Source organism: Zea mays, chromosome 9 (genome assembly GCF_902167145.1).
Source record: "Zea mays cultivar B73 chromosome 9, Zm-B73-REFERENCE-NAM-5.0, whole genome shotgun sequence".
Taxonomy (NCBI): Eukaryota; Viridiplantae; Streptophyta; class Magnoliopsida; order Poales; family Poaceae; genus Zea; species Zea mays.
Genome location: NC_050104.1, coordinates 23,172,005 through 23,199,524, shown reverse-complemented (window position 1 = coordinate 23,199,524; position 27,520 = coordinate 23,172,005). Strand labels below are relative to the sequence as shown.

Sequence of the window (27,520 nt, the reverse complement as noted above, 5' to 3'; positions counted from 1 at the left end):
CGTCACGGGCAGCTGGCCACGTGGCAGCATCGGGCCTCCGCCTGAGCGGGGAGCAGAGGCGCACGCAATATGGTCCGGACTCGTGTCGGCTCCGGACCCCCGCCTGGCCTTGATTAAGGTACGGGTACTCCTCCTAGAATCCCGGGACCTTGTTGTGAGTGACCTGGATCCTGCCCGGAGGTCCGGGCTGTGTATCCAGGGGTCCAGCACTTTCCCGTGGGGGTCCGGACCCACTATTGACACCATGGAGTATATCGTCTCCTCCGACCACGTGGCGGCCCCGGTGCTGCCCACGTGGCGGGGTCAGGCGATGTTTGCCACGTGGCCAGAGGTAGCCGCATGGACTCCGCGCCTTCACACTGTAGAAAGGAGTACCCCTGATTCAGGGTACCGACAATGCGGATTAGAGGGGATTGAGGGAGAAATGAGTTCATTTCGCCACGGGGGATTGGGGGGATTGAGGGAGAAATGAGTTCATTTGCCCCTCAATCTCCTCCAATCCCCCGTGATCCCGTTGTCATCAAATCAACCCTACTAGGGCTGAGGAAAAACCCATTGTCCATTACCTAAACCCGATTTATCCAAATTCAGATCCAATCTATCTACCTAAAACTAAATTACTCGAGTCTTAGAGCATCTACAAAAGCTTCCTAGAAGTCTCTCATAAATCAAGTTTTTTTTTGGAAAAAACACAAAAACATTTCTCCAACGGTTCCCCTAAAACGCTCCTAACTTTTCATAGCCATTAAAACTCCCTCATTTGTAGCTACAAATGAGGGGGTGTTTGGGAACAAAGTTTTTCTGCAGTTTTGGAAGAATACTGCAGTATTCTCAAATACTGCAGTATTATATACATAATGGTGTTTGGCAAGCTGGGTAAAATCTCTGTTTTCAAAACTGAAGTATTGCAAATACTATAGTTGTTTTAAGGCATTCTAAACTTAGCTCTGGACCTCAGTTTTCAAAACTGCGGTATTATAAACTACGGTATTGTCATAACTAAAGTATAGTATAGTATTTCAAAAACTGTAGTTTTCAAAAACTTTGTTCCCAAATAGGGCCTGAGGTGTTTTTTTGGCTCTACAGAAACAATCTACCGTTTTAAAGAATCTGTTGAATAAAAGATTAAAATGTACCCCACTAATTTTTTAAATGACTCTTAAAACTGATTTTGGAGAGTCATTTTTAGAGAGATCTTGGAGATGCTCTTAAAACCCGATTAAAGTTGGGTACGCAGCTCCTTCACTTTCGCGCTTTCCCCAGCTCGGTCGCTCGCTCGCACACCATCTTCCTTGCCCAAGCCTCCACTCCTTTTCCTCGTCCCGAACTCTCCCGACTCCCGAGCTAGAGCAAGCAAAGCCAACGCGGACGCACGCACAGCTGGGGCACGACGCGCGCACGGGGCTCACCCACATGCCGCCTTTGTCGCGCACGCCTGCTTCCGCTCCCCCTGACCCCCTCCACGCTCGCGCTCCTCGCCGCGTTAGCCACCTACGAGCCCCACGCCGCCTGCCCGCGCACCGCCTCGTCTCCAAGGCCTGCGAGCCACTGCCACGCCGCCGCTGCCTCTCCCGCGGTCCGCGCGCCGCGTTCCCGGCGTCAAACATGGGCGTCGACGGCCGCCGCTGGGTTAGGCCGCGCCACGGCCACGAGTTCCTCGTCGACGACGTCCTGCGCCTCGCCGCCAGCAAGATCCGGACCGGCCTCGACGTCTCCGGCGGCGCCGCCAACTTCGCGGCCCGGATGAGGGAGCGCGGGGTCACCATATTCACCACGGTGCTCGACAACGCCGGGAAACCCATGAACGAGTTCGTGGCGGCCCGGGGACTGTTCCCACTGCTGCTCTCACCGGCGCACCGGTTCCCGTTCTACGATGGGGTGTTCGACCTCGTGCACGTCAGGGCCACCGCATTGGCCGAAGGCGGGTCGCCGGCGCTGGGACAGGCAGGGACGGAGGAGGCGCTGGAGTTCTTCATGTTTGACGTCGACCGGGTGCTGCGCGCCGGTGGGCTGCTTTGGATTGACAGCCACATGTGCCACGCCGATGAACGGAGGCAGACGCTTGCCAGGCTCATTGGCAGGTATGGTTACAAGAAGCTCCGGTGGGCAACAGGAGAGAAGGCCGGCACAGGGAGCACGAAGGCAGCGATGTACTTGTGTGCGGTGTTGCAAAAGCCGGCACGAGTTTGAAATTGGATGGATGGGAAATCTGTGGCATGAATGGCACCACCTTATCCTGATTGTTTGGGGGCTCATCAGGGGATCTGGCATGAGATGTTGTCTTGCCCAATAGATGCCACAGATTAGGTTGATTCTATTGTTTGTTCAGATAGTGTAACTTAAAATAAGTGAAAAGAGTACAATTGCTCCACTTCTGTTGTTGTTTAGGCTGTTAGGGGGAAACGTATGAGGTAGTTGTTGCTCCTCAAAGTGACTACTATTCACATTCAAGCAGAAAATGAAAGTAAAGGAGACTCTTTGAGCTATTTATTCATGTGTCTATCTAAAGCTATTATTTTGCCGTCAGTTTAGTCCAAGTGTATGTGTATGGCACACCTTGTTCAAATTTCCTTGGACTTGTTCTCCAAAGTTGACGGTCCATATGGATTTCACTGTTTATGTTTCAGTGACAATGAACTGGAACATTTGATCTGTCAAAGTGGGGAACAGTTTAAACGTACTAGAACCTGCTGAAGAAAAACACTCCTAGTCCCCATTTGGTTAGAGGGACTAATCTTTAGTCCCTGATTTTAGTCTCATTTACTCCATATTTTGCCAAACATAAAGACTAAAGTAGGGGCTAATTGGTTTTAGTCTCTAGTCTTTCACATGGTGCTAAAAGAGACTAAAGGGCAAAATTTACTCCAATTACTCTTGCCTAAAAAACTGACGTCATACATAGAAAACAAAAAATAGGTAATTAGGTCTTTATATGTTAAATTTAATGTATTTAGAATTTGTTTAGTCCCTACAATCAAATATGTTAGGCATTAAACGGGACCCTAGATATATTATCCTTCTATAGCTGCCTGTCCTGTCAGGGTTTGCTTTCGCTGTTAATGGCTTACTAGTATGTTTACGAAGTACTGCACTCCAGAAGTTCAGACATACTTCCACTCTGTTGATTTCTCCGTAACAGTTTCGAGTGAGTTCTACATGTAATGCGAACTTTCTGATGACTGGGTTAAAGAGTCGCCTGTTATGACCGGAACCCATTATCAGAGAAGGCCAATGGGCTAGCAGGGCATTTATAAGCCCAATTTATCTTAAGACATATTTCAGATTAGATTAGATTCATATTTCAGATTAGATTATATTCATATTTTAGATTGGGTTAGAATCATTTTTCGATTCATATTTTAGATTAGACTAAATTCCTTTTTAGATTAGATTCATATGTTTCAGGTTAGATCTCTTTAGAGAACGGTAAAACCAGTTCTTCTGATTGATCACCAAATAACCAACGCTACCAGACAGTACCTAGTAGCAAGAATTGTTCAGATCGTGCCTATACTGAACCATTTATTCGAATGCTAGGTCGTTAATCATCGATTCATCGGTATAAAAACACAATCAAATGCAGATCACTCTCCATTCTCCAATCAATCAAGAACTTCCTCAAATCAATTCGTACAAATTAGAAGCTAGACACTGCATGGCTGCAGTGCAAACTACACTAAACCTTTACACTAGAAAAGCAGTACTAGCTAGGAAACTAGGTAAGGTCTACGATGGTTCCGGCATGCGCGAGCACATCAACGTTCCTGAAGAAGCGATGCATCATTAGCAGGAGGACGTCGGTGGTGAGCAGGCTGTCGGAGCCGGCGCAGTGCGCGCGGCCGGCGGCGCGCTTCACGCCGAGCGCGGTGGCCACCTGCTCCAGCCCCCCGCGCATGGCGCAGCATCTGGCGAGGTGCTTCACGTCGAACACACTGTGCCCGAACAACCGACGGACCAGGGCGAGGAAGCCGTCCAGCGTGTCCGGCAGCGGCTGGCCGCCGGTGATCGCCTTGGCGAGGTACCCGAAGTCGTAGGAGCCCGAGAAGGCGGTCCAGGTGAGCCGCCCGCAGGCGAGGCCGCTGCGGCGGAACCCGGCGGCGAAGTCTTCCGGGTCGATGCCGAACTCGTTCAGCATGGCGAAGTCCATCCCCTGCTCGCGGAGCATGGCGATGGAGGCCGGCGCGTGCGGGTGAAGCGCGGGATCAAAGCCCCGGATGTTGAACTGCCACGCGACGGGGAATCGGCCGGTAGGGCCCGACAGCGCGATCCCGACCTGGAGCAGCTTGAGGTCGTCCACGTTACGCTTCACCAGCTCGTAGCTCTCGCGCGGGCCGCGCATGTACCGCGGGCCGCGGCATGTCCGAGTCGTGAACCGCGCCGGGGAACTCGGTGTCCACGCACACGCAGGGGTAGCGCGGCAGCACCGCCGATAGGTTGGAGAGCTCTTCGTCGAAGTTGCTGGCCCACACGTCGCGCACGGCGGCCTTCAACAACGCGCCGCTGGGCATGAAGACCAGCAGGGGCCGCGCCATGACGTAACAGGGACGGGGGACGAATCTGCATGGCGGCGGCGGCGGCGGAGGCGCGCGGACGAGGACCGACTGGGAGTACATTGCCATTGCTACCGGCCGTGTCTTAGCGAGATGTTTTGATCATGGAATGTGGATGTGGTACCCTGGTTTTATAGGGTGGCGGGGGAAGATACGCACGTGCCATCGTGCGAAGCGGACTAGAATATTCCAACCCGCAAACGGACTGTGTAAAATCGTTCTTATCCAATCGTCCTGATTGTATGGAGGGTCGCAGTGAATCAAAGATAACAGTGTTTTCTTAGAAAAAAAAATATATTCTGTTTTGGAGCTCGTACAAAGTTAAATTATGTTGCATAGAAGAAATCTAGACGTTGTAGATCTAATTCTAATGTACCTGTTTGTTTCAAAAAAAATCTAATATACCTGTGATGGCTAAATTTTAGATCATACCTCGGCGTAAACTACTTCTTCAGGACAGTTATGAAAACCCTTTCAAATCAAATATCTACAAATTTTCAGAAAATAAATATCTACAAGTTTTCAAAAAAGAAGATTAGTTATTTTTTTTTAAAAAACTTTCAAGTGCGATGAGAAATTTATGATTACATCGAATATTTTTTCTCTCTAAATGCCATAATCATAAAAACTAAAGAGATATCACAACCAATACCCAACACTCAAACTTGCCTATAAGAAACATAGTATAAATCTATTGGCTTATCATTGTGTGCATGATGACATCCTGCGAGGAGCAGGATCTTCGTTAACTTAATGCGACGGCAGTATTTGGCGTAGGAGAACGAAGGATAACCGAACACATGTAAAACTGAGGCCAGCTTCTCCATAGCTATGAAAACGAGCAGGTGAAGGTCGTGTCCAGCTTCAGTATCTTCTTTGGCGCTGCCAATGGACACCGGGCACCGGAATTAGCTCTTAAGAAACCTCGTGAATGATCTCTTCAAAAATCAAACGATGCTTCGGATACAACGGCGTGATAAGTATCCATCGCCATATTTTTTCTCTTTCGTGTAGTTTTAGAAACTCTTCTGCTTTTAGTTCGATGCATTCTTTAGAAGGGAAGCAGTATAGTTTGATATTAGTTCCAGACTAAAGATGACAATGAGTACCCGCGACCCGATACACGATGGATATTTACTCCATTAGGGTTGTATATGGACTAAATATTATATTCTACCCCTGGTTCTCTTATTAGACAAAAACATTCACACCCAATGGGTAAACAGGTATTAGAACGTTATGTCCTCACCATACCTGTTAACCCATGTGTATAAAATACCCAGTATAAACTTGGCCAAAAAAACATAAACTTGAGCACTTGGCCTTGCCCAAAACAAATGAAACCCTAGCTATATAATCTCTAAGTAGATTTTATAGTTGTTTCTTGTGCAACTATGTAATTAGATATTATTTCTACAGATCTGAGCACAATTCTAACCATGCAGTTTATTTTTTGCAGTCTTGTGTGTCTATAATGTTAGAAATCAAATGGTGTGATGCTTAATTATGACACATGGTTTATTTAGATTTTATGTTTTTAGTAGCTGGTATTTTTTACAATTCATTATATTTGTTGAATGATGCTTACCCCATATGATATATGTTTAATCTTTGTGTGTACGGAAATCCGGTGGGTGACCCATACTCACATGGGTATGGGTATAGGGCAAATCCATACCCACCAGTGAATATAGCCGACCCGACGGATTTTTTTTGTCATGAGTATGGGTATATGATAGTAATAACCGGTGGGTACTTACCCATTGTCATCTCTATTTTTTTAAATGAACCAGACTGGAGAGCTGTCGATTATATTAATAAAGTAGAAGTGGGTCGGACCGGACAGAACAACAAACAACAGGCGATTGTATTGGGAAATCAACACGCCGACACCATACAACTCAACTCGTCAGTTGAATTGGGACATCAACACCACATAACACTCACCGCCGACACAGAGTGTGCCTAAACAACACAAACAGCGGCAACCCCAAACACAAAGCCCTTCCAGAGTCATTGTTACTGTCACACCCGGTTTTAAGGAACAAAGCCGGGTGCATCTCATACATGCGCCAAGAAGACAACATATATAATAACAGAGTGTATAGAGATAAATGTCATAAAACATCAGAGTATTTATTACATAGCGGAAGACTTATTACAAAATAAAGATAAATATAAAACGAACTAAGGATCGTCGGCGCCAATGTCAACTGAGAAACGCCACCTAGATCAGATCGAATGCCTCAGTGTTAGGCAGCTCCTCTTCGACCACCTGTTCTTCTCCTGTGGGGGGGGGTGTGAGACAGCAAGAGTGAGCTCACATACGTTCATCGCTCAACAAGTCGTGGGGAATAATGTGCATGAACTCACCAAAGTGGGAGTTCATGAAGTGTAAGGCTGATCAATGAAGTAAAGGCTGAAGCTGAGCATTGCTTTTATAAGTTGGTCAAAATTTTATTAGCAATTACTAAGTGTAAGTAAATACCAAACCTTAATAATAATAAAGAAAAGTAATAGTAAAATAATCCCAAATGCGATGCAAATGTCAAATTAAATTTAAGTTCCATAATTACTCATGTGAGGGTCCGAGCCGCTCATGACCGTGAGCACGGCTAGTATACTAGTTTTACACTCTGCAGAGGTTGCGCATCTTTACCCACAAGTCATGTTACCCATCTGCCAAGAGATGGCCAATCCCATACACCTCTACCGAGGAGGCGAGGCAGGGTAACACTACGAGGCCTTTACAAAGTTCCACTAGCTTCAGACTACCCGCTACAGTTTATAGGAAGTTCCAATGCAGGGTTCCTGGCTGACCGCCATCGCAGCAAAATCAACCAGGGACCTCCCTACACTGACCACTCCCCTACTGCCCTTGCCCCTTTCGGGTAAGGTAGCCCTCCACTAGCTTTCCTAGTTAATCAGCCAAGGGCGTCCCATTAAACCCTTGTGGTAGCACTGTTTTCCCGGGTGGTCGCTCCATGTTCCCATTAATTTAATGATCTTAACATGAACAATAATAATAACAAGATAATAACAGAATAATCATGAATAGTGTATCTCCATACCCAATCCACATAAAGCAATAGCAAGTACTACCCAAAAATATTTCAGGGGTGAACAAGGTATAGAGGTAATCAAAACTGGGGTAACATAAAGGCTCCCATCAAAATTAACCTATGCAGATCATTAAAATTAATAAGAACATGGCTGGGAAAAGTAAGTGATCAAGGGCACAACTTGCCTTCAATGAGCTCCGGCTCAGCTATCTCTACTGGTTGAACCTCAGTTTCCACAGTGGCTTGCTCGTCTATTCGCATCAACACAATACATACATAGCATAGCCAAAATCAACATCACACCAAACATGTAAATAAAATATACAGTAAAAATATACACATTAAAATGAGATCATAGGAACTGGAATCGCTGAATTTGGAGTTATAGAATTCAAGTTATGAATTTCCTAAGATTTAAGGTGATTAAAATAGGATTAGATGATAAATTAATTTTCTAACTGAGTTCATGTCAAAACAGTGATTCTAAATGGTAGAGAATATTATTACAAAATTTTAGAAATTGGAATGGTTCAATTTGGACCAAAAATGGAATTTCTATGAATTTTACAAGTTCTAGGTTTTATTTTCATATTAAAATCCAATTTCTAATTCATTTATTTGATTTAGAACAGTTCTGGATCGGGCCTCGTTTTCTGGTAAGCACGGGGTTCTCGGTGTAAATTTTCTAAGACACAGTGCACAGTACGAGTGGATGGCGGGTTGATTTACAAAAAGAACAAGGGTTCAGACGCAAATCAACCCAATGAAGGGGTATGGCGGTTCCACAGACGTCCGATCATGCACGGACGGCCCGGATTAGTTTGACCTGGACCATTATACTACTTTCACTCACGACCCTAGGATCCGGGATCCATGGCCGAGATCTGCCCACGCCCGAGCCCGATCCTGGTCGTCGGATTCAAGGTGGGTGCCCCAGATTCCACCATACCCAGATCGACTCGCGCACGCCGGATCCGAATCCAACGTCCCAGGTTAACTCAGCCGAACGGTACCGCGGGCTAATCCTAGCCGTCCCACAACAGATCAACGCCCCTAGGGCCTTCTTCCACCTGAGTCCAAACGCGGCGGCGCTATACACCTGGACGCGGCGTAACCCACCGGCGACATCCGACCCTGGCCGGCCACCGGATGATTCACCAATCCCGCTAGGATTTCGCGCAAAGGAGAACAAGGCGTATGCGATGAAACACTTACTAGAGACAGGAACGATGCTCGGAGAGCCATTCACGGTGAGGTGGTAATTCCGCCCTGATGCGCACACCGACGAGCAATCAAGGGGCGCGTAGTCGTCGACTCCGCCCACCAACGCCACGGATGGCTTCGCTCTAGCTTAGTGTAGAAACCCGAGCGACACTCTAGGCTGACACACCAGCACGGCCTGGGGCAGCGACGGCGGCGAAGCCACACACCGCACTCACTCTCTCCCACGCCTTCTCTATGTTTCGAGTACTTAGGTTACTATGGAGATGCGAGGGGAAAGGAGCGGTGGTCATCTTTAAGGGGCGGGGAACGAGTCCATGGCGGCGAGGATCTATCGGAGCCTGAAGAATCGCGCGACGCGGTCGGCCATGCGGGGTAGCAGCGTGAAGTTCGCGGGAGGTTGAGGAAGGAGATGGGATCGTGGCTGACGGGTGATGACAACGCGGGCCCGCGCGACAGCTTAACAGGCGGAGCGCAGGGGATGGCACGTGGGCCCCGGGTGTCGGCGCCGATCTCCTGGGGTTTGGGCGGCGCGGAGAGAGGTGAGGTTTTGGTAGATGGGCCGAAATGGTGCAGTCCGGCCCAGGTAAGCTTTTTATTCTTTTTCTTTTTATTTTTCTGTTTTCTTTCTTCTTCTCTTCTAGGTTTAAATTTGAATTTGAATTTAGTTTCAAACCTTGTGCAAATTTGTTATAAAATCATATTATGGAATGTAAAATACTAATTTTAGGAATATATTTATATTATTTATATTTTCATATCATTTCTCTTCTTACTTTCAAACCCTAATTTTCAATTTAGGGTTTAATCCAATTTCTAGTTTTTTTATATTATTATTATTTTTATTTAATGCACAAACATAAAACTCCAACAAGATGTACTTTATTTTATTTTAGAATCATTTGTTTGGATTAAGTCCTCTTACTTACATGTATGCTCTTTTCATAATGCGAATATGACACATAAAATAAGGATAACTCTCTATTATTCTTTGTTTACAATTTTGAGTATTACAAATCCTACCCCCTTAAAAATAATCTCGTCCTCGAGATTTAAGAAGATCTAGGGAAAAGGTGAGGAAAATCTATACGAAGCTCTTCTTCTCTTTCCCAAGTTGCTTCATCTTCACCGTGGTGGCTCCATTGCACTTTGCACATCTTTATAACCTTATTCCTCGTAACTCGAGTCAATGTATCAAGAATCTTGATGGGGTACTCAGCATAGCTTTTCTGCCTGGACTGTGCAGTTCTCAAATTCTCCCTTATTTGCTGAACTTGTTCTTCCGCTTCTTGTATAATCTCAGGTCCAAACAACTGCCTTTCACCAGTTTGATCCCAATATAATGGAGTCCTGCACTTTCTGCCATACAAAGCCTCAAACGGTGACATCTTCAAACTGGCCTGATAGTTATTATTATAAGAGAACTCCGCATAAGGTAGATTCTTGCCCCACTACTACCATGCTGAAGGGCACAAGCTCTCAACATGTATTCCAATACTTGATTAGTCCTTTTAGTCTGTCCATCAGTATGAGGTAGGCCGAACTAAAATTCAACTTCGCATCCACATTCTCTTGAAAACTTTTCCAAAATCTGGAGGTAAACTGTGATCCTCTATCCAAAATGATCTTCCTTGGTGCCCCGTGTAGAGACACAATCCGAGCCATATCTAACTCTGCCAATTAAGATACCTTTTAAGTAGTCTTGACCGGAATGAAATGAGCCATTTTAGTCAATCTAACCACCCATATATAGTCATATCCTTTCTGGGTGCAAGGCAATCCAGTAATGAAATCCGTATCAATCTCTTCCCACTTCCAATCGAGTATCTTCAGTGGGTATAATAGTCCAGTTGGTCTTTGGTGTTCTGCCTTAACTCTTTGACACACATTGCACATAACCACATGTGCAGCCACATCTCTCTTCAATCATACCACCAATACTTTTACTTCAAATCCTGATACATCTTGGTGCTACCAGGATGAATAGAATAATCCGAATCATGGGCCTCCTTCAATATAGTCTCACGAAGGCTATCAATCTCAGGAACTCAGATCCGATTCTTGAACCATATCGTGCCTTGCTCATCCTCCGTGAATTCCGGACCTCTACCTTTAGTAATAAGATCCTTAATCGCTTGTATTTTAGCATCACCAACTTGCCCTTCTACGGATTTATTGCTCCAAGGTAGGTTCTACATCAATAATAAATCCTTTAGTGTGAGCGACTATCCCCAGGCTAAGTCTTCTAAAATCCTCAACAATCTCATCGGGTAGCTGGGCAACAACAGCTGAATGAACATGCTCCTTTCGACTCAAGGCATCTGTAACCAAATTTGCCTTGCCCGGGTGATAGTGAATCTCCAAATCATAATCCTTAATAAGCTCCAACCAACGGCGTTGCCTAAGGTTGAGATCCTTCTGAGTGAATATTTACTTTAAATACTTATGATCCGTATACACTTGACACTTGGTTCCCATGACATAATGCCTCCATATCTTTAGCGCATGCACAACGGCTGCCAATTCCAAGTCATGAGTGGGGTAGTTCAACTCTTGTTTCCACAACTAACGAGACGCATAGGCAATCACGTGTCCTTCTTGCATGAGCACACATCCCAATCCTTGGCCACATGCATCACCATAAATGTCAAATCCCTTCTATAGATCTGGCATAACCAACACTGGTGGTAACATCAATATTTCTTCAATTGATCAAAACTTTCTTGGCACTTCTCATCCCACTTGAATTCTCTTCCTTTTTCCAGAAGCGAAGTCATAGGCTTAGCAATCTTAGAAAATCCTTCAGTAAATCTTCGATAATATCCTGCTAGTCCCAAGAAACTCTGTATCTCAGTAACTGTAGTGGGTACTCTCCACTCCATTATCTCCTTGACCTTAGCAGGATCCACTGATATCCCTCCATTAGAGATGATATGTCTAAGAAATGACACCTCGCCAATACAAAACTCGCATTTACTGTACTTGGTGTAGAGTTGATTATCTCGTAGCTTCTGTGGCACCAATATCAGATGTTCCTCATGATCACTTCACTCTCAGAATAGATAAGAATATCGTCGATGAACACCACGACGAATATGTCCAAATACTCCATAAACACCTTATTCACCAAATCCATAAAAGAAGTTGGTGCATTAGTTAATCCAAACGACATAACAGTAAACTCGTATAATCCATATCGGGTTGAGAAAGCCGTCTTGGGAATATCTGATGGCCTAATCTTCACTTGGTGATAACCCGATCGGAGCTCAATCTTCGAGAATATCCTAGCATCTCTCATCCGATTAAATAAATCCTCAATGCGGGGTAGTGGACATTTGTTCTTTACAGTGACATCGTTAAGGGACCTATAATCCACACACATTCTTTGTGATCCATCCTTCTTCTGTACAAACAGAACTGGCGCTCCATAAGGTGAAGAATCCGAACGAATATACCCAGCCTCTTGTAACTCCGTTAATTGTTTCTTAAGTTCCTTTAGTTCTTCTACAGACATTCTATATGGTTGTTTGAAAGTAGGAGCAGTCCCAGGTAAGAGATCAATAACAAACTCAACTTCCCTATCCAGTTGCATCCCTGGTAACTCCTCTGGGAAGACATCCAAAAAAATCTCTAACCACACGGATGTTGACACCAACAAACTTCCCATCTACTAAGAATGCCGCTAGTCTGGTGGCGGTAGTTACTGCAATTTCAACTTCAAATCTTTCTCCTTTGGAACTGGTGAGTTCTATGGTTCCTTTAGCACAGTGAATAAACTGTCTTAGCCTTTCTTAACCATGACATACCAAGGATCACGTCTATAGTGCTCTCTTCTAACACTATAGGGGTAGCTCATCTGGGTTAGAAACACAGGGGACGAAAGAAAGGATTGTAGACAAGACAGTGATTACGAAGCATGTTACTTTGGGGGATTTATTAGCTAAGTAGATTAGTATGTCACCTACTAACGCTAATACATTACATTATGGTGGTACATGTTAAGATGCCCGACTATAATGTTTCAATCAATCAAAGAAGCAAATCAGACATTGATCATCAGAACAATCAACCAACATTTTTAATAGAGAAAATAATTTTAATTTTTTGTCTTAGGTATCCTATCTCTTAAAAAGGTCATAAATGTAGGATTCCAAGGTGTGAAATCCATCTTGTCTTAGAGAAGAAAAGATAAGAATGATCAGAGTAGAACAGTAGAAGGTGAGACATGATCAAGATAAGTATAGAAAGAATCAGAGTAAGGTAAGTAGGTAAGGGTTTTGTCCATTTCTATCTAGGTTTCGTCCTAAAGTCAACATTTCCTCTGATACCACTTCTGTCACACCCGGTTTTAAGGAACAAAGCCGGGTGCATCTCATACATGCGCCAAGAAGACAACATATATAATAACAGAGTGTATAGAGATAAATGTCATAAAACATCAGAGTATTTATTACATAGCGGAAGACTTATTACAAAATAAAGATAAATATAAAACGAACTAAGGATCGTCGGCGCCAATGTCAACTGAGAAACGCCACCTAGATCAGATCGAATGCCTCAGTGTTAGGCAGCTCCTCTTCGACCACCTGTTCTTCTCCTGTGGGGGGGGGTGTGAGACAGCAAGAGTGAGCTCACATACGTTCATCGCTCAACAAGTCGTGGGGAATAATGTGCATGAACTCACCAAAGGTGGGAGTTCATGAAGTGTAAGGCTGATCAATGAAGTAAAGGCTGAAGCTGAGCATTGCTTTTATAAGTTGGTCAAAATTTTATTAGCAATTACTAAGTGTAAGTAAATACCAAACCTTAATAATAATAAAGAAAAGTAATAGTAAAATAATCCCAAATGCGATGCAAATGTCAAATTAAATTTAAGTTCCATAATTACTCATGTGAGGGTCCGAGCCGCTCATGACCGTGAGCACGGCTAGTATACTAGTTTTACACTCTGCAGAGGTTGCGCATCTTTACCCACAAGTCATGTTACCCATCTGCCAAGAGATGGCCAATCCCATACACCTCTACCGAGGAGGCGAGGCAGGGTAACACTACGAGGCCTTTACAAAGTTCCACTAGCTTCAGACTACCCGCTACAGTTTATAGGAAGTTCCAATGCAGGGTTCCTGGCTGACCGCCATCGCAGCAAAATCAACCAGGGACCTCCCTACACTGACCACTCCCCTACTGCCCTTGCCCCTTTCGGGTAAGGTAGCCCTCCACTAGCTTTCCTAGTTAATCAGCCAAGGGCGTCCCATAAAACCCTTGTGGTAGCACTGTTTTCCCGGGTGGTCGCTCCATGTTCCCATTAATTTAATGATCTTAACATGAACAATAATAATAACAAGATAATAACAGAATAATCATGAATAGTGTATCTCCATACCCAATCCACATAAAGCAATAGCAAGTACTACCCAAAAATATTTCAGGGGTGAACAAGGTATAGAGGTAATCAAAACTGGGGTAACATAAAGGCTCCCATCAAAATTAACCTATGCAGATCATTAAAATTAATAAGAACATGGCTGGGAAAAGTAAGTGATCAAGGGCACAACTTGCCTTCAATGAGCTCCGGCTCAGCTATCTCTACTGGTTGAACCTCAGTTTCCACAGTGGCTTGCTCGTCTATTCGCATCAACACAATACATACATAGTATAGCCAAAATCAACATCACACCAAACATGTAAATAAAATATACAGTAAAAATATACACATTAAAATGAGATCATAGGAACTGGAATCGCTGAATTTGGAGTTATAGAATTCAAGTTATGAATTTCCTAAGATTTAAGGTGATTAAAATAGGATTAGATGATAAATTAATTTTCTAACTGAGTTCATGTCAAAACAGTGATTCTAAATGGTAGAGAATATTATTACAAAATTTTAGAAATTGGAATGGTTCAATTTGGACCAAAAATGGAATTTCTATGAATTTTACAAGTTCTAGGTTTTATTTTCATATTAAAATCCAATTTCTAATTCATTTATTTGATTTAGAACAGTTCTGGATCGGGCCTCGTTTTCTGGTAAGCACGGGGTTCTCGGTGTAAATTTTCTAAGACACAGTGCACAGTACGAGTGGATGGCGGGTTGATTTACAAAAAGAACAAGGGTTCAGACGCAAATCAACCCAATGAAGGGGTATGGCGGTTCCACAGACGTCCGATCATGCACGGACGGCCCGGATTAGTTTGACCTGGACCATTATACTACTTTCACTCACGACCCTAGGATCCGGGATCCATGGCCGAGATCTGCCCACGCCCGAGCCTGATCCTGGTCGTCGGATTCAAGGTGGGTGCCTCAGATTCCACCATACCCAGATCGACTCGCGCACGCCGGATCCGAATCCAACATCCCAGGTTAACTCAGCCGAACGGTACCGCGGGCTAATCCTAGCCGTCCCACAACAGATCAACGCCCCTAGGGCCTTCTTCCACCTGAGTCCAAACGCGGCGGCGCTATACACCTGGACGCGGCGTAACCCACCGGCGACATCCGACCCTGGCCGGCCACCGGATGATTCACCAATCCCGCTAGGATTTCGCGCAAAGGAGAACAAGGCGTATGCGATGAAACACTTACTAGAGACAGGAACGATGCTCGGAGAGCCACCCACGGTGAGGTGGTAATTCCGCCCTGATGCGCACACCGACGAGCAATCAAGGGGCGCGTAGTCGTCGACTCCGCCCACCAACGCCACGGATGGCTTCGCTCTAGCTTAGTGTAGACACCCGAGCGACACTCTAGGCTGACACACCAGCACGGCCTGGGGCAGCGACGGCGGCGAAGCCACACACCGCACTCACTCTCTCCCACGCCTTCTCTGTGTTTCGAGTACTTAGGTTACTATGGAGATGCGAGGGGAAAGGAGCGGTGGTCATCTTTAAGGGGCGGGGAACGAGTCCATGGCGGCGAGGATCTATCGGAGCCTGAAGAATCGCGCGACGCGGTCGGCCATGCGGGGTAGCAGCGTGAAGTTCGCGGGAGGTTGAGGAAGGAGATGGGATCGTGGCTGACGGGTGATGACAACGCGGGCCCGCGCGACAGCTTAACAGGCGGAGCGCAGGGGATGGCACGTGGGCCCCGGGTGTCGGCGCCGATCTCCTGGGGTTTGGGCGGCGCGGAGAGAGGTGAGGTTTTGGTAGATGGGCCGAAATGGTGCAGTCCGGCCCAGGTAAGCTTTTTATTCTTTTTCTTTTTATTTTTCTGTTTTCTTTCTTCTTCTCTTCTAGGTTTAAATTTGAATTTGAATTTAGTTTCAAACCTTGTGCAAATTTGTTATAAAATCATATTATGGAATGTAAAATACAAATTTTAGGAATATATTTATATTATTTATATTTTCATATCATTTCTCTTCTTACTTTCAAACCCTAATTTTCAATTTAGGGTTTAATCCAATTTCTAGTTTTTTTATATTATTATTATTTTTATTTAATGCACAAACAAAAACTCCAACAAGATGTACTTTATTTTATTTTAGAATCATTTGTTTGGATTAAGTCCTCTTACTTACATGTATGCTCTTTTCATAATGCGAATATGACACATAAAATAAGGATAACTCTCTATTATTCTTTGTTTACAATTTTGAGTATTACAGTTACCAAGCTCAACACAAGATACGAGCAGCTCCGACTCTGCTAGACGGGTCGCACATTGCCAAAACAACACGACGACGCCTACACCAAAACGTGACACAGAAGGATGAAGATAGTGACACATCATCATGCCAAGCCTCGACACACCCACACACGTCAGCAATCTTGATCCACCCACCTCTGGTTATTTGCCTGACCTCCAAAACAGTCCAGACCACGAGGAAGGGGGCTAGCCTCATTGTCGAGCCACATCCCTTAACAAGGCAGCTTCCACTTCACGTGCAAAAAAACCCACGTCCACCCGCAAACCTGACGCCGAGAAGTGAAAGCATGAATCGAAGGTAACATTGAGGTCGAGACGAACTAAAATACTGAGCAATGCGACACCCTTAACAGGGGAAGTGGCGTCCACAGACGTCCCCAATGCTTTCACCCAAGATGCCCTCTAGCACATCGAAAGACTAGGACCCTAGATCAAAGCAAGTAGCCTTCGCCGTCGCCACCGCCCTGGCCGCCACATAAACCCCTCCAGAGGGGCACGACGCGCTCGCTGCCACAGTAGTCGCAAAGTTGTATCGGCTGCCATCCCGTCCGGCTAGGCACAGTTAACTAGGGAAAAGCATTACTTCCACATAATGCTTGGGAGAATTTGCTTTGTCTAGTTACATTCTACATCTCTGTCTGAGAATCACAAGAATGTTGCTGGCTTACTCTGTAATTGCTCTCGAATCTCACACACCAGATATTACAGTCGAAGTTTTCTGAACTAATTAATATTTCAGTTATTAACTGTCAATCATGGCTATATATCATTTATTTGATGAAGCTATGTGCATAACTTCATTAGTATCCATATTTGTTATGCTTGGAAATAAAATATGTATGGACTTGCATTCTACGAAAGACATCTGCATGTTCATTCGTTCTTCTTTCTAGCAAACAGAGATCTGTATTTGCTTTGTTGACAAGCAAAATTACGTCCCGTTATGTTACATTGTTTCTGTGCTGTCATAAGTACTGCAAGCAGCAAGCTGATCAGAATAAACCAGTTATTCTGATCCATCGATTGATTGACCAAGTAACTAATGATGTCGGACATTACCTTGTAGCAAAATGGTTCAGATCGTGCCTATCTATACTAAATCATTTACTCGAATGCTTGAGAGTATAAAAACACATGATCAAATGCAGATCAGTCTCCAATGAAGAACTACATAAAAGCAATTCGTACAAATTAGCAGCTGGATAATCCATGCATGGCTCTACATCTTAAAAACTAAAACATATCCACTCAGTTGATTTCTCCATAACAATTTCGAGTGAGTTCTACATGTAATGCGAACTTTCTGATGACTGGGTTAAAGAGTCGCATGTTATGACCGGAACCCATTATCACAGAAAGGCCCATGGGCTAGTAGGGGCATTTATAAGCCTAGTCTATCTTAAGACATATTTCAGATTAGATTAGATTCATCTTTCAGATTAGATTATATTCATATTTTAGATTAGATTAGAATCCTTTTTAGATTCATATTTCAGATTAGGCTAAATTTCTTTTTAGATTAGATTCATATGTTTCAGGTTAGATCTCTTTAGAGAACGGTAAAACCAGTTCTTCTGATCGATCACCAAATAACCAATGCTACCAGACAGTACCTTGTAGCAAGAATTGCTCAGATCGATCGTGCCTATACTGAACCAGTTACTCGAATCCTTGAGAGTTCAGGTTAATCATCGATTCATCGGTATAAAAACACATAATCAAATGCAGATCACTCTCCATTCTCCAATCAATTAATCAAGAACTTCCTCAAATCAATTCGTACAAATTAGAAGATAGACACTGCATGGCTGCAGTGCAAACTACACTAAACCTTTACAAAAGAAAAGCAGTACTGGGAACTAGGTGAGGTCTACGATGGTTCCGGCGTGCGCGAGCACATCGACGTTCCTGAAGAAGCGATGCAGCATTAGCAGGAGGACGTCGGTGGTGAGCAGGCTGTCGGAGCCGGCGCAGTGCGCGCGGCCGACGGCGCGCTTGACGCCGAGCGCGGTGGCCACCTGCTCCAGCCCCCCGCGCATGGCGCAGCATCTGGCGAGGTGCTTCACGTCGAACACACTGTGCCCGAACAGCCGACGGACCAGGGCGAGGAAGCCGTCCAGCGTGTCCGGCAGCGGCTGGCCGCCGGTGAGCGCCTTGGCGAGGTAGGCGAAGTCGTAGGAGCCCGAGAAGGCGGTCCTGGTGAGCCGCCCGCAGGCGAGGCCGCTGCGGCGGAACCCGGGGGCGAAGTCTTTCGGGTCGATGCCGAACTCGTTCAGCATGGCGAAGTCCATCCCCTGCTCGCGGAGCATGGCAATGGAGGCTGGCGCGTGCGGGTGAAGCGCGGGATCAAAGCCCCTGATGTTGAACTGCCACGCGACGGGGAATCGGCCGGTAGGGCCCGACAGCGCGATCCCGACCTGGAGCAGCTTGAGGTCGTCCACGTTACGCTTCACCAGCTCGTAGCTCTCGCGCGGGCCGCGCATGTACCGCGGCATGTCCGAGTCGTGAACCGCGCCGGGGAACTCGGTGTCCACGCACACGCAGGGGTAGCGCGGCAGAACCGCCGATAGGTTGGAGAGCTCTTCGTCGAAGTTGCTGGCCCACACGTCGCGCACGGCGGCCTTCAACAACGCGCCGTTGGGCATGAAGACCAGCAGGGGCCGCGCCATGACGTAACAGGGACGGGGGACGAATCTGCATGGCGGCGGCGGCGGCGCGCGGACCGACTGGGAGTACATCGCCATTGCTACCGGTGGCCGTGTATATTAGCGAGACGTTTTGATCATGGAACGTGGGCGTGGTGCCCTGGTTTTATAGGGTGGCATGGCAGCGAAGCGGACTAGAATATTCCAGCCCGGCCGCAAACAGACTTTGTGTAAAATCGTTCTTATCCAATCGCAAGTTATCCAAGGATAACAGTGTTTTCTTAGAAATAAAATAAAATCTGTTTTCCAGCTCGTACAAAGTTAAATTCTGTTGCATAGAAGAAACCTAGACGTTGTAGATCTAAATCTAATATACGGCTAAATTCTAGATCATGCCCGGCGTAAACTACTCCTTTAGGACAGTTATGAAAACCCTTTCAAATCAAATATCTACAAGTTTTCGAAAAAAGATTATTTATTTTTTAAAAAACTTTCAAGTGCGATGACAAATTTATGATTACATCAAATATTTTTTTCTCTCCAAAATGTCATAATCATAAAAACTAAAGAGATATCACAACCAATATCCAACACTCCAACTCGCGTATAAGAAACGTAGTATAAATCTACTGGCTTAACGAGGAGCAAAATCTTCGTTAACTTAATGTGACGGCAGTATTTGGCGTAGGAGAACGAAGGACAACCGAACACATGTAAAGCTTCTCTACAGCTATGAAAACGAGCAGTTGAAGGTCGTGTCCTGCTTCAGTATCTTCTTTGGCGCTGCAAATGGCAATCGGGCACCAAAATTATCTCTTCAGAAACCTCGTGAATGATCTCTTCATAAACCAAACGCTGCTTCAGATACAACAACTTCCATCGCCATTTTGGTGTGATGCTTAATTATGACACATGGTTTATTTAAATTTGATGTTTTTAGTAGCTAGTATTCTTTACAATTCATTATATTTGTTGAATGATGCTTACCCCATATGATATATGTTTAATCTTTGTGGGTACGGGGGATCCGATTGGTGACCCATACCCATATGGGTATAGGTATAGGGACAAATCCATACCCACAAGTGAATATAGGCGACCTGACGGAATTATTTTTTTCGTGTGTATGGGTATAGGATAGTAATAATCGATGGGTATTTTATATTTACCCATTGCCGTCTCTATTTTTTAAACAAACTAGGCAGGAGAGTTGTCGATTATATGAATATAGAAGTGGGTCGGACCGGACAGAACAACAAACAACAGGCGGTTAGATTGGGACATCAACACCATACAACTCAACTCGTCGGTTGGATTGGGACATCAACAGGACACAACACTCACCACCGACATAGAGTGCTTAAATAACAACACAGGCAGCGGCAACCCCAAACACAAAGCCCTTCCAGAGTCATCGTTACCAAGCTCAACACAAGGTACGAGCCACTCCGACTTTGCTAGACGGGCCGCATATTGCCAAAAAAAACACGACCACGCCTACACCAAAACCTGGCACAGAAGAAGGAAGATAGTGACGCGCCATCGTGCCAAGCCTCGACACACCCACACTCGATGCAACTCTGATTCTTCATCAGCAATCTTGATTCAACACCCACCTCTGGTTATTTGCCCGACCTCCAAAACAGTCTAGACCATGAGGAAGGGGGCTCACCTCATATCATCATTGTCGAGCCATATCCCTTAACGTGGCAGCTTCGACTTCACATTGCAAAAAACACTATGTCCACCCTTAAACTAGACGTCGAGAAGTGAAAGCATGAACCGAAGATAACGTCGAGGCCAAGACGAACTGAAAGACTGAGCAATGTGACGCCCTCAACAGGGGGGAGTGGCCCCCACAGACGTCACCGTCGCCGATGCTTTCGATCAAGATGCCCTCCAGCACATTGAAAGGCCAGGACCCCAGATCAAAGCAAGCAGCCTCCGTCGTTGCCACCGTTCTAGCCACCACGTAAACCCCTCCAGAGGGGCACAATGCGCCGGCTGCCGCAAAGCTGTGTCGGCTGCCATCCTCTCCGGCTAGGCATTGCCGTGTGCGTTAGCTGCCGCCGAGCGCAGCGCCGATGCCATCTCTATTTAAGACTACTGGAAAAGCATTACTTCCACATAATGCTTGGGAGATTTTGCTTTGTCTAATTACAATCTCCATCTCTTTCTAGGAATCACAAGAATGTTGCTGGCTTACTCTGTAATTGCTTCGAAATCCTGACTCACCATATATTGCAGTCGAAGTTTTCTAAACTAATTAATATTTCAGTTATTAACTGTCAATCATGGCTATATATTTTATTTGATGAAGCTATGTGCATAACTTCATCAACTCAGTCACCACTTCCTGACATTCTTTTAATCAAAAAAAATTAGCCCTTGTAAACAGTATCCATATTTGTTATGCTTGAAAATAAAATATGTAAGGACTTGCATTCTACCTCGGGAAGACATCTGCATGTTCATTCGTTCTTCTTTCTAGCAAACAGAGATATGTATTTGCTTTGTTGACAAGCAAAATTACCAGGTCCCGTTATGTTACATTGTTTCTGTGCTGTCATAAGTACTGCAGGCAGCAAATTCTGATCGATCGATTGATTGACCAAGTTAACTAATGCTGTCTAACAGTATCTTGTAGCAAAATGGTTCAGATGCCTATATCTATACTGAACCATTTACTTGAATGCTTGAGAGTATAAAAACACATGATCAAATGCAGATCAGTCTCCAATCAAGAACTTATAAAAGCAATTCGTACAAATTAGCAGCTGGACACTGCATGCATGCATGGCTACATCGCAAAAACTAAAACCTATCCACTAGAAAAGCAGTACTAGCTAGGAAACTAGGTGAGGTCTACGATGGTTCCGGCGTGCGCGAGCACATCGACGTTCCTGAAGAAGCGATCCATCATTAGCAGGAGGACGTCGGTGGTGAGCAGGCTGTCGGAGCCGGCACAGTGCGCACGGCCGGCGGCGCGCTTCACGCCGAGCGCGGTGGCCACCTGCTCCAGCCCCCCACGCATGGCGCAGCATCTGGCGAGGTGCTTCACGTCGAACAGACTGTGCCCGAACAGCCGACGCACCAGAGCGAGGAAGCCGTCCAGCGTGTCCGGCAGCGGCTGGCCGCCGGTGAGCGCCTTGGCGAGGTACCCGAAGTCGTAGGAGCCCGAGAAGGCGGTCCAGGTGAGCCACCCGCAGGCGAGGCCGCTGCGGCGGAACCCGGCGGCGAAGTCTTCGGGGTCGATGCCGAACTCGTTCAGCATGGCGAAGTCCATCCCCTGCTCGCGGAGCATGGCGATGGAGGCCGGCGCGTGCGGGTGAAGCGCGGGGTCGAAGCCCCGGATGTTGAACTGCCACGCGATGGGGAACCGGCCGGCGGGGCCCGACAGCGCGATCCCGACCTGCAGCAGCTTGAGGTCGTCTACGTTCCGCTTCACCAGCTCGTAGCTCTCCCGCGGGCCGCGCATGTACCGCGGCATGTCCGAGTCGTGTACCGCGCCGGGGAACTCGGTGTCCAAGCAAACGCAGGGGTAGCGCGGCAGCACCGCCGATAGGTTGGAGAGCTCTTCGTCGAAGTTGCTGGCCCAAACGTCGCGCACGGCGGCGTTCATCGACGCGCCGATGGACGTGAAGACCAGGGGTGGCGCCATGACGTAACGGGGACGGCTGCATGGCGGTGGCGGCACGTGGATGAGTTCCGACTTGGAGTACATCGGCATTGCTTCAGGTGGCTGTGCCTTGTCGAGACGTTTTGATCTTGGAACGTGGGCGTGGTGCCCTGGTTTTATAGGTAGGGGCGTTCGGACATCACGGGCGTTCGGACATCGGCGAAGCGGACCACCTTTCGTCAAAGTTTGCAACAGATTTTATCTACAGTAACAGAACAGGCGTCTAGGTTGGTTTTCTTCCGTCCCTATCACATCGGACTCAGAGCACAGAACAGGCATCATGCGAGGCTAAACAAAATCGGTAGATAAGAAAAGATTATTGCATATAGAAATTAGTGATCGTAATTAGAATCTCAATGTACACCCTTCATTTTGAATATTTTTATTATACTCATCAACTTATTTTTTAATACTGGCCATCTACAACTATTTCATCCAGATTATATACTATTTCAATATTTAATTATTATAAAATTCTTGTTATGCAATGGTTGGCCGAAGCAGGCTAAGAGTAGGTTGTTTTAGACTCTCTCCATAAATGCCCTATAACATTTTGTATCCTAAATTTTAGGGGCATTCTCGTCTTAGATGTCCAATTGTATCCTCTAAATCTAGGGGCGCTGTTGGATCCTCATATATAGAGTTTCTCTCTCATCTATCCATTTTAATACTTTAAAAAATAGATCTAGCAAAACTAAAATATGTATAATATATTTAAGAGTATGATAAATACATACGTACAAAAAATAAAAGTAAATTATGTCTCCAATATAGGTATTTTCACATGGAAGACGCTGCAGGAGAGGAATGAGATAAAGAGAAGATAATCTTCATAGGAGAATGTAAAGGATGGATATAGAGAATCGATATAAAGAACGTTGCCGGAAATAGTGTTAGCAGAGTCTGGAATTGGACTATAGGCCATGACGGTGGAAGTGGCCTGCTCAATGTAGTTTTGGCTCCAAATACTTGCTATGTTTTCTCAAATTGTAATACATTCAATGTATATATAAAGAGAGAAAAAATTAAGGTGGAACTATGGCCCACTTTGCCCCGCCAACTACTCGTTCCGCCCCTGGTTTACAACAGATTTTACCTACAACAAGAATACACGTAGGAGTTTTACGCTTAACTGTTTGAACATAGAGAGGTGAGAGACATGTCGGGGGGGCCAACATCCGGATGAACGTCCTAGTTCTAATCAATTGTTGCTGACACTCTCGTGTGTATAGGTGTATCTCTACTACTTAATAAGATGGCAGTGTAGACCATTGCATGCCCCGGCCTGCCCTCCCCCCTCACCGTCGAACAGAACCATCGCATGCGCATCCTTGCCCCTGAGAATCCTGCTGGACCACGCCGAGTTTCGTGCGTTTTTGACGTCGCGTCCTCCACCGAGGTCCCCATCCTCCCCTCCGCTCTGCAGTAGCCGTCACAACCACCCTTCGCGATGGCCACGGAGCAACTTGCCAGTCGTCCTCGGTGGCCACGTCCGCGAGAAGCCTACTGCTTCCTCGAGCTATTTACACTTGTGCCCCTCTCGTTCCTCATTCACTTGCCTGCAATCTCTGTGCTAGGGTTTCACTTGCTCGATTCCCTGTCCTCACTGCCGCCGTCGGTCATGGTCCGACACCTATTTACACTTGTGCCCCTCTCGTTCCTCATTCACTCGCCTGCAATCTCTCTGCTAGGGTTTCGCCTGCTCGGTTCCCTATCCACATTGCCGTCGTCGGTCATGGTCTGGCACACGCTATGGCGGTTGGTCGTGGCGCACTACCTAGGCCACGTCCCTGTCGACGAGGCTAGCGTGTTTGTGGTTGCCTCCACCACGCACTGCGCCGACACCATGGAGGCCTGCCACTACGTCATCTTCCCCACCATGTCATCACCGTTGAGCACCTCCCTATAACGCGAGAGGCCCGGTCCAGCACGCGCTATGGCAGCTGGCCGTGGTGCACTGCCTAGGCTCGACCCTATCGGTGAGGCCAGCGTGTTTGTAGCCGCCTCCACCACGCACCTCACCGACGTCATGGAGAAGGAGGTGTAAATATGGAAGAAGGAGGTGTACAACGACATCGAGGTCTAGAAGGAGAACCGAGAGTTTTTTTGGACCTCCACTTCGGCGGTGGCGAGTGCCGACGGTGGATGGGTGCTGCAAGAACAAGGTTGGGGTCTAGGAGGTTGACGTTGATGGACGGCGGCACCTAGGTCTTCTCTTGCTCCATCGTGGTCGCGATCCATGGGATTGGCCCAGTGGGGGTTTCATGAAAATCCTCTATGCTACTCGATCTCCTCCTGATATAGTAAACAACAACCTCCGCTATTTCCTTCTCCCTCGTACAACACCCACTATACGGGGAAAAACCTCGATTCGATCTTGCCTCCCCCATGTCAGGTTGACCGATGGCGGCCGCACCCTCTCTCTCCTTCCCTGTCCTCCTGCTCGCCTCTACCTACACCTTTCCCTTACAGAAGGGGGTGGAGCCCTTACATGAGGAATTTATTGATAAAGAAAGCGTTATAGGGAGTTCTGGTCTGTTTGCGGGTGATGTTTGTGCTAATATAGCTGATCCAGGTTTCGTTTTCTATGCAGTCTCTATGGTTTTCAGGGAGAGATTTTGCGTTCCTTGGTATTACGGTTTGATGGTAGACCGTAGTACTATTTCTCCAAGAAAGCAGGTGTAGAGCGATCTCAAGGTCCGCCTAGCGATGCTAAAGCCGGCAAAGGTGGAGAGGATGGTGGTGATTACGACTTGCAGCCACATCTGCACACCACAAAAAAATCTCAAGTCTTCTATTTAAGAAGATTACTAACAATGTTGCATAAAAAGCAGTCATCAAAGGTTGATATACCCTTGAATTGTAGTCTACGGAGTTATTTTGCTTTGTGCTTCTATTTTTTATAATTCTTTGTTATTAATTTTATAGCTTGTAGTGATGTTGTGCTAAAGGATGAGAGCATGGCTGACAAGGTTGAATGGACAAATAATACTAAAGTTATTATTCGGAGTAAAGGGGTTCTTTCAAGGGTCTAAGTATTGAGGGTGGTTCAATGAGGCAAAACAATTCGAATGGTGCTTTAGTAAGTTCTAGATTAATACATAATTTACTTACATTTATAGCTTTCTTTTGCAATTTTTCTTTACTTAACTAAATCTTGATTTATCAAGGATCATTATGTAAGGTCAGGTCCCCTTGTATGTTTTGGATGTGCCAACAAAATATTAGCTCTAATACATTTAAATAGGTCTCAAATACTGTAATTTTATGTTACGGTTCACGTAGGGCTGATTTGGTGACCAGGGATCATGGGTGTCGGAGAGGAAATCTCCGGCCGGGTGGCGGAATGCACCCGCCCTAAATCCTAAGATGAGGAGGGGCCTAAGCGTTTTGCTTGTCTGCTAAGCGATGAACGGACACAAGAACACATAAGGGTTTAGAGTGGTTTGGGCCGCCGGAGCGTAATACCCTACTCCACTGTGTGATGTATTGAGCTTGAGAGCTTGTATGAACTTGTGAGCCTGAGCTAGGTCTAAGTGTGTCTGAGTCTTGTAATGTTGCGTGCCTCCCCTTTTATAGCTAAAGGGGGGCACGTACAAGGGTGCTGAGCCCCGACATGTGGGCCCAGGGACATAACGTATGTAATACTTGGAGCAACTAATGCTGGTCGCCAGTGCAATCTCCTTGTGCCCTGATATCTGTGGTCTGCGTAGCATTGTCGTGCAGCGGAAGCTTCCCTGGCAACGTACGAGTGATGATGAGCACAGCGTATGCCGCAGCACGAGCGTACTGTCCGCCATCGGAGTGGACGGGCACGCCTCCTGTAGGATGGCCTAGGCGCCGCCCGTCAGCAGAGTGGATAGGGCACATTTAATGGTGAGGCGGCATATCACTTGTCAGTGGACTAGACAGGGCACATTTAATGCTGAGGCGACACATCACCTGCCAGTTTGATAGGCGGCGCGCCTCACCCGCAATAAATGTGCGCGGCCCAGAGGCCTTACGTCCAGCTCCACTTGTTGGCTTACGTCACGGGCAACTGGCACTATACCACAACACCAAATTAGCGTCGGACAACTGTCGCTATAAATATACTATTATCGTTGAACTGTTAGTCGGCATATCTTGCCACAGATAATGAGTCGGTATAAATCTATAGTCCAACTGAGCATTAGTCACTATATGTATACGTGAATAGTGTCGCTTCGTTAGTTGGCAATTCGTACCAATAGTCTCGCACCGTGAGTCGGCATAAAAGCAGTGTGCAATCTGGGCACGCCGCGCCCGCGCGAAAACACAAAAGCAAACCCTACTCCAACCATTTTCCCTTCCCCCAAATCTTGAGCCTGTCAGCACACAAACGCGCCTCCCAAAATCAGCGACCGCGCGCCCCTGCCAAATCAGCGACCGCGCGCCCCCTGCCCAGATCCACGAGCACCTCCCAACTTCCCTGTCACCACCACGCCGCGCGCAGCCCCTGCTCGGAGCTTGGTGATTTGGCCTGCTAGTTCCACCGCGCGCTCGGAGCTTGGTGATTATCGCCGCACACAGCCGCTGCTGGTTCCACCACGATCGGAGCTCTGCACCTCACGTGATGGCAGTGGTGCTGGTGGCGGCCTCCGACCCTCTGGTGAGAGTCCGGCCAACAATATCTCTTTTGCTTCTCTATTCTTGCCCATCTTTTATGCGTGCAAGCACTTGCTTTATCGCCT

At 46.4% G+C, this 27,520-nt stretch overlaps 2 protein-coding genes and 2 pseudogenes across 2 annotated transcripts; 1 reads left to right on the top strand and 3 right to left on the bottom strand.

The window, feature by feature from the left end:
* Positions 1-244: 244 nt before the first annotated feature.
* LOC103639815 (uncharacterized) lies at positions 245-2,488 on the top strand (annotated as a pseudogene).
* Positions 2,489-3,715: 1,227 nt separating this feature from the next.
* On the bottom strand, positions 3,716-4,619 carry LOC103639814 (probable CCR4-associated factor 1 homolog 11; annotated as a pseudogene).
* A 10,384-nt stretch (positions 4,620-15,003) lies between these two features.
* LOC103639813 (probable CCR4-associated factor 1 homolog 11) lies at positions 15,004-19,228 on the bottom strand. The gene is made up of 2 exons (XM_008662515.2): positions 18,417-19,228; positions 15,004-15,049 (listed from the first exon to the last, which is right to left on the bottom strand). Exons 1-2 carry the CDS (start codon positions 19,226-19,228, stop codon positions 15,004-15,006), a joined length of 858 nt encoding a protein of 285 aa, XP_008660737.2.
* Positions 19,229-21,983: 2,755 nt separating this feature from the next.
* LOC103639812 (probable CCR4-associated factor 1 homolog 11) lies at positions 21,984-22,861 on the bottom strand. Its single transcript, XM_008662514.3, has one exon. The coding sequence runs from the start codon at positions 22,857-22,859 to the stop codon at positions 21,984-21,986; it is 876 nt and encodes a 291-aa protein (XP_008660736.3). The 5' UTR covers positions 22,860-22,861.
* Between the last annotated feature and the right edge of the window lie 4,659 nt (positions 22,862-27,520).